This window comes from Girardinichthys multiradiatus, chromosome 12 (genome assembly GCF_021462225.1).
Source record: "Girardinichthys multiradiatus isolate DD_20200921_A chromosome 12, DD_fGirMul_XY1, whole genome shotgun sequence".
Classification (NCBI taxonomy): domain Eukaryota; kingdom Metazoa; phylum Chordata; class Actinopteri; order Cyprinodontiformes; family Goodeidae; genus Girardinichthys; species Girardinichthys multiradiatus.
Window position 1 is genome coordinate 5,446,944 of NC_061805.1, and position 10,778 is coordinate 5,457,721.

The 10,778-nt window shown below is 38.9% G+C and overlaps 1 protein-coding gene across 2 annotated transcripts in view; it reads left to right on the forward strand.

Moving 5' to 3' along the window:
• Positions 1 to 8,785, forward strand: part of rad17 (RAD17 checkpoint clamp loader component) — a 74,071-nt gene extending 65,286 nt beyond the window's left edge. For both annotated transcript variants that reach the window (XM_047382403.1, XM_047382402.1), the window contains exons 15-16: positions 2,064 to 2,121; positions 6,902 to 8,785. In XM_047382403.1, the coding sequence (XP_047238359.1) occupies positions 2,064 to 2,121; positions 6,902 to 7,073 (230 nt within the window). In that variant the 3' untranslated portion in view covers positions 7,074 to 8,785. The remainder of the gene's footprint in view (positions 1 to 2,063; positions 2,122 to 6,901) is intronic.
• Positions 8,786 to 10,778: the final 1,993 nt, after the last annotated feature.

Genomic DNA, 10,778 nt, shown 5'->3' on the forward strand with positions numbered 1-10,778 from the left:
CCAAGATGGACAGCAATCAAGTGCCGATTTACCTGTTTTGTGGCACACACAGGAGTGGATTAATGCAGTTTTGTTTTTCGTGTGGGCGGTCCTTCTAATCTTATAGACAGCAAGCTCAATTCATGGCAATGGCAACTAGAAATGGTACTTCTGCCACCGGAGGTGCAACAGGGTGCCAGACAAGCTGTAATAGCCTCTAAGATGCTGCCACGGCAGCTGCCAATGTTTTTGTGGAAGACATTACTGATTATCGGCAAACAGGATGTCATTATGGTTATTAGCTCTTGACTGTTAGTCAATAATTACTTTGAAATGATGATGTTATTATTGATTATTATTTAATAAACAGTGTTAGACCCATAATATAAGCTGAGTGTATTTACTTGAGATGGAAACTATGTCCTAAATAATATTAGATGCATGTATAACATGCTGAAAGGATGGCAAAGAGACATTCCAAAAACAGTCAGTTTGTTATAGATCATGAATGGTTACTATGAATTGTTACTCACAGAAAATAAAAATCAATTACTTAAAAATACACTGGCACTCTGTAGAAGTCCTTGGTCATGAGGGTGCCACAGGTTGCCACAAGGATGCCAGATAGTGCCAGACCAGATGTAAAACCTTCTAAGATGCTGCCATGGCGGCTGTCGCTGTTTTACTGAGGTTAAGCCAGCCTCCACTTCGAAAATGATGATCAAATCAGCCTTCACGTAATTTTGTTGTGCGCAGAAACATTATGAATTATGGCAGTAGCGCTTGCTGAGATCTTAGTAAAAGCAATATTTTTACATGGACTCATTGGAGGTGATTGATGTCATTCTTGCTGTTATTTATTTTAGATATTCAGATGTCCACCCTGCAAATGTAGATATAACATTTTGGGTTTTTTCACCGTGTGTTCATTTGGTAATTTGTGTGCTCATATGTCCCTAAGCTTCCACACTTATTAAAACAAAATTGTTTCCAGTGACCAGTCTCACTTCAGGTCGACAGAAGAAAACCTCCAGATGTCACTCATCAAATTTCACCAACATCTGATGTGGATCTGCCACTGCCACACCTATTACAGTCCATTATCTGAAAAAATGGTGCAAAAACGGGGCAAATGCCACTCGATTGCTGTCCATCTTGTATCTTCATGAGCGCTGCCGTTATCATTTCCAGGTCAGCCTCAGAGTTGGTACATTCCTTTTCCAGTTGATTTTGACATTTGTACATGTGTTTTGGGACTTGTAAAAATGTTTCATGTGTTGTTAAATTGTTTTAGGAACTATGACTTTGTCTCAAACTTTGTAAATGTTATCCAGATTTTGTAATGTTGGTTTGTACGTCCAGGCCACCGTAGCTGGCTTTCCTAAGCAGTGAAAGATGAGGAACAAACAAGTAGTCAGACCTCAGGAACTACAGAGCCAACAAGCCGCAGCAAAGAGATTAGGCGGCAGTACACAGTTTAGCGGGAGCAATCCCACTTGAGACATTTTATTATGCACAAGCGACTGCACAATTCAGGTCCATGGGGACCAGGAGAAGGTTTTGAGACGTTCAGGTCACAGCAGGGGATCTGTCCATATTTAAGTGTGCAATCATTTAATTTCATTGTTTATATGTAGTTAGTCTGGGACTACAGTCAGTTTTCTTTGTCACTGTGGAGAAAAAGTTAATTGTATTCATCTGGTTGATGTTTATTCTGTGTTTAGCTTGTTCAGACTGAATATTGATAAAAATAAATGAAAATAAAGGCCATTGAATGTTTAATTATTATCATTTAAAAAATAAAATAAAATCACTGGTAAGAATAGATTATGGCAGGATTTGTTTTGTCCCTTTCATCTAAAGGCTGCAACCTCTGCAGTCAGATGCTTCTTCAGATATTTGGTAAGACAGACCGCTGCAGGAGATCTTTCCTGCCCACAGCCAATCAATGCCTCTATAGTGATTGTGATGTGAAATGATGTTTCACTATCACTATAATGAAACATCGCTTCTTATAATATCCACAAAAAAATTTTCTGCTGTTTAATGGTGATTGAATCGACATTCTACTTTTCATCTCATAGCGGAGATAGCTATTATCCAGGATGTGGGTCAGATGTCACTGAGGAGATGCTCGGGCAGGTAAGGATTTGATGCATCTGTGTTATGATTTTTGCACGTATTCTGCATGCATTGGTGATCAGTTGATGGCATTGACAGATATCTTAGATGAAGATAAATTGAGTAAATACAAGAGATGTTTTCAGATGATTGCTTAATTTATTAAGGGGACAAAACCTCCCCAAACCAGCCTGGCCTCATGTGTAAAAGTCACTGTCCTTTTAAAATCATGAATCAATTTTGACTGTCCGGTTTTTGGAAAGCTGAGGTCAATTTTACTGGTCACACTCCAGCAAAAATGTATTTAACACTGAAACGTTGTACAGCCCAAACTGTGAAAACAAGAAATAAATAGAAATATTTGGCATTTTAGGCTAAAATAGACAACATAAAAAAAGCTGTCATGCTCCAATCTTTTTGGTGCGTTCCTTGTCCCAAATCATGGACATTTTCACAACTCTACTTTATTTCCAGTAAAAGTAGGATGATGGAAAGATATTTTGCCACTCATGGATTTCTGCTCAAACTGTCATTATAAATAAATGAGTAAGGGATTTGAAAATCTTTGACTCCTGGCGATCAGGACAAGTTTGACCAAAAACAGTGAGACTTGGAGCAATTACAAAGACATTGTCGAAAAGCAGAGGCCTGGTTCCACACACTGACCAAAAATGGTGACTTTAGAGCGAAATTTAGGGCTGTGAGGGCAATTAAATATCAGCTTCCCTGAAAAAAAGAACGCTTTCTTCCCTGGTAATTAACTGTCATCTCCACTCTAGCAATAGTTTTTTTTCCTGCAAAGTTTTTGGCGCTTCAGCGCTAAACGTGGGAAAAACATGTTAAAAAAAAACTAAATGTATCAACACACCGTCTTCACTTCTGAAAAGATTACAGGTTTCTCTACAAACAGAAAGTCAAAACTTTTCCTAGGTAAAGGTTAGGCAACAAGGCCTCAGAAATAGTAAATTAGCCTAAATTAGTTTGGGCTGCATTAATGTAGACAAAAGAAGAATAAATAGAGTCCACTTTAGAAGTGGGTAGTAATAGGTGCCTCCATGCAATGCATGGGAGAGAGAATTCAAAGCTTTGCAATTCTCTACTCCTTTCATTGCTGTGGTAGGGTTAAATAAGACCTAAACAGTCAGTCAGTCATTTTCTATACTCCTTCTTCCATAGTGGGTCCAGCAGTCTATGGGCAGGAGACGGAGTACACCCTGGACAGGTCGCCAGTCCATCGCAGGGCAACTAAACAATATTACCATTATACATACACCTACAACTTCTTACATTTTATGCAAATCTACAGTACAGACCAAAAGTTTGGACACCTTCTCATTCAAAGAGTTTTCTTTATTTTCATGACTATAAATATTGTAGCTTCACACTGAAGGCATCAAAACTATGAATTAACACATGTGGAATTATATACTGAACAAAAAAGTGTGAAACAACTGAAAATATGTCTTATATTCTAGGTTCTTCAAAGTAGCCACCTTTTGCTTTGATTACTGCTATGCACACATGTGGCATTCTGTTGATGAGCTTCAAGAGGTAGTCACCTGAAATGGTTTTCCAACAGTCTTGAAGGAGTTCCCAGAGATGCTTAGCACTTGTTGGCCCTTTTGCCTTCACTCTGCGGTCCAGCTCACCCCAAACAATCTCGATTGGGTTCAGGTCTGGTGACTGTGGAGGCCAGGTCATCTGGCGCAGCACCCCATCACTCTCCTTCTTGGTCAAAAAGCCCTTACACAGCCTGGAGGTGTGTTTGGGGTCATTGTCCTGTTGAAAAATAAATGATGGTCCAACTAAACGCAAACCGGATAGAATAGCATGCCGCTGCAAGATGCTGTGGTAGCCATGCTGGTTCAGTATGCCTTCAATTTTGAATAAATCCCCAACAGTGTCACCAGCAAAGCACCCCCACACCATCACACCTCCTCCTCCATGCTTCACGGTGGGAACCAGGCATGTAGAGTCCATCCGTTCACCTCTTCTGCGCCGCACAAAGACACAGTGGTTGGAACCAAAGATCTCAAACTTGGACTCATCAGACCAAAGCACAGATTTCCACTGGTCTAATGTTCATTCCTTGTGTTCTTTAGCCCAAACAAGTCTCTTCTGCTTGTTGCCTGTCCTCAGCAGTGGTTTCCTAGCAGCTATTTTACCATGAAGCCTTGATTCACAGTCTCCTCTTAACAGTTGTTCTAGAGATGTGTCTGCTGCTAGAACTCTGTGTGGCATTGACCTGTTCTCTAATCTGAGCTGCTGTTAACCTGCGATTTCTGAGGCTGGTGACTCGGATGAACTTATCGTCCGCAGCAGAGGTGACTCTTGGTCTTCCTTTCCTGAGGCGGTCCTCATGTGAGCCAGTTTCTTTGTAGCGCTTGATGGTTTTTGCGACTGCACTTGGAGACACTTTCAAAGTTTTCCCAATTGTTCGGACTGACTGACCTTTATTTCTTAAACTAATGATAGCCACTCGTTTTTCTTTATTTTGCTGCTTTTTTCTTGCCATAATATAAATTCTAACAGTCTATTCAGTAGGACTATCAGCTGTGTACTGTATCCATCTTCTGCACAGCACAACTGATGGTCCCAACCCCATTTATAAGGCTTGAAATCCCACTGATTAAACCTGACAGGGCACACCTGTGAAGTGAAAACCATTTCAGGTGACTACCTCTTGAAGCTCATCAACAGAATGCCAAGAGTGTGCGTAGCAGTAATCAAAGCAAAAGGTGGCTACTTTGAAGAACCTAGAATATAAGACATATTTTCAGTTGTTTCACACTTTTTTGTTCAGTATATAATTCCACATGTTGTTAATTCATAGTTTTGATGCCTTCAGTGTGAAGCTACAATATTTATAGTCATGAAAATAAAGAAAACTCTTTGAATGAGATGGTGTGTCCAAACGTTTGGTCTGTACTGTATATGCAATAATTTATAAGTATACATAAGAATCTGTCCATCCGTCTGTCTATATTTAGATACACATACATACTTACACACACACCTACATACATACATACATTTAGAAGCCAACCTTCACAAAGAGGGAAAGCCACAAAATGTAATTGCTGAAGAAGCTGGTTGTTCATAGTTCTATATCAAAGCATATTAACAGAAAATTCAGTGGAAGGAAGAAGTGCTGTAGGAATAGGTGCACCAGCAACAGGGAGAACCACAGCCTTGACAAAATTGTCAAGCGAAATCCATCCAAGAATTTGGCAGAGTTTCACAAGGAGTAGATTGAGGCTGGAGGCGGTTCATCAAGAGCCACCACACACTGTCGAATACTAGACATGGGCTGCAAACGCTGCATTCCAAGCCACTCCTGAACCAGAGACAATTTCAGAAGCGTCTTACCTGGGCTAAGGGTAAAAGGAACTGGACTGTTGCTCAGTGGTCCAGAGTCCGGTTTTCAGATGAAAGAAAATTCTGCATTTCATTTGGAAATCAAGGTCCCAGAATCTGGAGGAAGAGGAGAGACACAGAATCCATGTTGCTTGAAGTCTAGTGTAAAGTTTCCACAGTCAGTGATGGTTTGGGGTGCCATGTCATCTGCTGGTGTTGGTCAAATGTGTTTTCTGAAGTACACAATCAATGTAGCCATCTACCAGGAAATTCTAGAGCACTTCAGGCCTCTCTCTGCTGACCAGCTGTATGGAGATGCTGATTTTATTTTCCAGCCTGACTTGGTACCTGCCCACACTGCCAAAGGTACCAAAAGCTGGTTCAGTGATCATGGTGTTCCTGTGCATGATTGGCCAGCAAACTCCTCTGACCTGAAACCTATAGAAAAATCTATGGGCTGTTGTCAATTGGAAGATGAAGACACCAGACCCAACAAGGCAGATGACCCGAAGGTCGCTAATCAAAGCAACGTGGGTTTCTATTACACCTCAGCAGAACCACAGGTTGATCGCCTCTATGCCATGGCGCATTGATGCAGTAATTCATGCAAGAGGAGGCCCAACCAAGTACATACAACCGAGTGCATAGAAATTAAAATACTTTTCAGAAGCCTGACATTTGTACTTAAAACATTCTTTTTTGATTGGTCTAATGCAATATTCAAATTTTCTGAGACATTGAATTTTGGATTTTGTTTAGCCTAAGCTATAATAGTCAAAATTACAAGAAATAAAAGCTTGAAATACTCTGTGGAATTAATTTCTATAGAATAACTTTCACTTTCTAAAATGACTGACAAAAAATATTGCACTTTTACGCAATATTCAGATTTGTCTTACATGTACCTGTAAGTAAATGTAAAAGGAGTATTAGTTTTGAAGAATAAAGTTTTGAAGTTACTTTTTTTTTTATATGATGTTGAAATGCTTACTATCCTCTTAGTCTTCAATGGGATAATTCTTATTGACATTATAGCAATGGAACCCTACTTATAATTGCTGAAGACCTTTGGACTTAGATCCAAATGTTAACAATCATGTTTAGTGTATTACTAAATCAGCCTTCTACCCCTTTACAGACATTAGCAGTAAAAAGGACAGAAAACCGATTAATAATTTTATTCTTAGGTAGTTTAGTCAATAAAAGTGTAGTGTCTGCTACTTTATTTTTATACAGTATTTGGCATTTTCTGCTGTAACAAAAACATTCCCTGCTCCTATCAGTATAGAATTGTTTTGCATGAAACACAATATACTGTTGACAATTAATTTAGGCTTTCTTTTCTGTTAATCAGGATCTGTTTTTTTTTCTGTGGACAAAGTTTCAAATTAAAACTCACATTTGTGCAATGTTTTAATTTATTGTCTTTGTGTTACACATACAGAATAAAACTGGAGAATCTAGGAGACAAAGAGATGGGCCAGGAGGTAGAGGAGGAAGAGGAAGAACATTGTAGGACTGAGAAAGATCTACAAGTCAGTCAGTCCCAACTTACTACGAACCAGGTTCTCTTGGAAGAAGAGGACCTGATCATAGAGGAATATGAAAGTGACTGATTCAAATGCCAATGGGATGCATTTGTTGTTTTTCACTGAAAGAACATTTCTTTATTCCTTGTATTCCCATAACACCTTTTTAGATAAATTAAGTTTATTTTGCACAAACGTTTGAATTTTCAAACTGTTATTGGAAAATAAATCAATCTCCTTCAAATCTGTTGTTTTACCTGAAAGGATATAATAAAAAGAAATCTTACCTCTAGCATACGAAAGCACACAACAGATTCCACTATAACATTATTTATTAAAAATGTCATTTTTCAAAAACTAATCAGAAAAAGATGCAAAAGCGGTGTATTTAAAACTAAGTGCACAACTTATTACTTAACTGCCATTAGAACCACCTTGAAATGGCATTAAGTGGCTTTTTCTCTCAAAATGTCACGTTCATGTTGTTGATGCGACGTTTTTTGGCTGATTTTGGTTCAGTTGATTGACGCGTATGTTTCTCCAGTGTTCTCAGGGTTCTACCACACATCTGGTTGGAATCTGGACTGTGATTCATTTCAATATTTATTATTTTTTCAATATATCTAGATTTACTGCTATGTTTGGATCACTCCTCAGTGTTGCCCAAGTTTGATCAAACTGCTCTAGATTTGACTTTCGAAGGTTTTGGTTCTCAAAGAGTTATGTTCAACTCATGAACTACAAGTTGTATCAGTCCTGTTCCTGTAAAACAAACCCAAATTATTCCCACTGTGCTTTAAACCTGGTATTGGTTGACTGTGCTGCTACATTCTGTTTTGGAAGAAACCAACCCTACTAAATAAGCCATACATTTCACTCTTTTTTTAAAATGTACATTAACATATACGATTTTCTGGTTAAATTTGTGAAACCTGCAGCCAGAAGAATTCTCAGCTATGTTTTCCATTTGTGAGGTTCCATTTGTGCTGATGTTTATTAAATCCAGTGCCTTTGATTACCAGGATCTGGCTGGCTTTATTCTAATTCCAACCAAAATAGCAAGGGTGTACATACTTTTTCAGACAGAGCTTTAAATTGAGTTTTTTTTATTTTATTTATTAATTAAATTATGATAGGGGAGAATTTGTAGTGTGTTTTTGTATGCCTGAGGTTACATCTTAATTACTGTTGGAACCTGGAACAAACCAGATCTTTTTATTAAGATCTGTTATGTAAGACCCTATGATCAAAAGAGGTTGTACTTTCTTTTTACTCTGGCTATTTATGTGAAGAAAAATTACTTTGTACCAAGTTTCAATGCTATGCAATTGATAAAAATCTGTAAAGCTCCAACCCTTCTCTACAATATGTTTCGTGGGAGTTCTGGTGAAGAAAGAACATTTTGCCTTTCAGAAAGTCTTCAGAAATGTTAGTGGTGAGCACAACACTTCATAATCTCATAGACAATGTTTTGTTGTTCTTTTGTTTGTCATATACAGCACAGGGACAGAATGGGAAGTAACTATATTAAACTGTGCCCCTTTTTTTTTGTTTCTACAATATCAGCAATCTGTTAAATTCATATTCATTCAATGTGTTTTGCTACATTTATTTTTTCTGATTCATGTGTTGAAGCTTTAGTAACTTATAACTATTGCTTGCACAATAATAATAGCATCATTTCAGTTTTTATTTATAATTTTCCATGAGTATAAAGTAATACATTTTGTATGTAGTTCTTTTTCAGAGATCTGTTATTTTAGTAATTAGCATACAAATAAAGTTGTTACCAAATATGACCAACCATTTTTATGTAAATCCATTTTGCTTATGTTTACAGGAAATTTCTTCAATGTCCCTTGAGCTTTGATTGATGACATAAATATAGATCAAGATGGGCTAATGAAATGCAGCATTATCCTCAACCAAATTAAGGAGATGCAGCTCCTTCCTTTGCCTCAAATTCCCGCCTGTCTGGTTCTAGACGCAGCTAGAGAGACTGAACTGGAACAAGCCTGCAGGTCCAGATGGTGTCAGCCCCTGAGTCCTGAAGACCAGTGCAGAGAAGCTCTGTGGGAGCTTCTGCAGCGCCTCTTCAACCTTTGACTGACCCAGGGGAAGGTTCCAGTGTTGTAGATGACTTCATGCCTTTTTTCTGGTACCAAAGAAAATTCGCCCATCAGTCCTCAATGACTATAGACCTGTTGCCCTGACAACCCACATCATGAAGGTCATAGAGAGACAAATGTTGGCCCACCTGAGTAAACAAACAAGCACATTTCAGGATCCCCTGCTGTTTGCTTATTGCTGTGGAGTTGGAGTTGAAGATGCCATCATAAACCTGCTTCAACAAACCCACTGTCATCTGGACAAGGCCAGCAGCACTGTGAGGATCATGTTATTTGATTTCTCCAGTGCATTTAATACAATCCAACCTGATTTGCTTTGTCAGAAACTCCAGAAGACTCAGGTGGAGGCCTCAACAATCTCCTGGGTCAAAGACAACCTGACAAACAGACCACAGTTTGTGAGACTGAAGGGTTGTGAGTCTAACCAGGTAGTCAGCAGCACAGGAGCACCACAGGGGACTGTACTCTCACCATTCCTCTTCACTCTGTACACCTCAGACTTCCAGTACAAGACAGACTCCAGTCTTCAGGTGTATCAGACATACCCCAGAAACAGAGTACAGATAACTGGTTGACGGCTTTGCGGCATGGTGTAGAAACAACTGTTATCTTTAATGTAAACAAAACAAAGGGTATGATTGTCAATTTCAAGAGAAAAAGATTTTTTCCATCTTAGGAGAAAAAGTGAAAGCGGTGCAGTATAAATACCTCCTTGTTCACCTGGTCGACAAACTGGACTGGAGACGCAACAGTGAAGCTGTAGAAAATGTTAACTTCGTAAGGAGATAATTTGGAGCTGTCCTGCATAACCTCCCGTGCCTTCTCACATCATTACTAGACCATAAATACAGGTTGTGGGTATAACAAGTACAACCTCAATTCCAATCAAATTGGGACATTCTGTTAACAGTAAATAAGAACAGAATACAATGATTTGCGAATCCTGCTAAACCTACTTGCGATTGAATCCATTACAAAGACAAGATATGCATTATTTAAACCAATAAACATTCTTTTTTTGCAAATATTCACTCATTTTGAATTTGATGTTTGCAACAAAAGTTGAAACAGGGTCATCATGTTTACATCTGTGTTACATCACCTTTGCTTTCCTTTTAACAACACTCAATAAGCGTTTGGGAACTGAGGACACTAATCGTTGAAGCTTTGTAGGTGCAATTCTTTCCCATTCTTGCTTGATATACAACTTCAGTTCGGGGTCTCCATGGTCGAATTTTGCTCGTCATAATGTGCCACACATTTTCAATGGTGGACAGGTCTGGACTGTACGGCAGGCCAGTCTAGCACCTCCACTCTTTTACTACGAAGCCACGCTGTTGTAACACGTGCAGAATGCGGCTTGGCTTTGTCTTGCTGAAATAAGCAGGATGTCCCTGAAAAAGGCGCTGCTTGGATGACAGCATATGTTGCTCCAAAATCTGTATGTACCTTTTAGAAATAATGGTGCCTTCATGGATGTGCATGTTACCCATGGCATAGGCCCCAACACACCCTATACAATCACAGATGCTGGCTTTGAACTTTGTGCTGTTTACAATTCGGAGAGTCATTATCCTGTTAGGGCCAGAGGACACATCATCCATGATTTCCAAAAACAATTTAACAATTTGGACTCTCCAGACCACAGTACAGTTTTCCACTT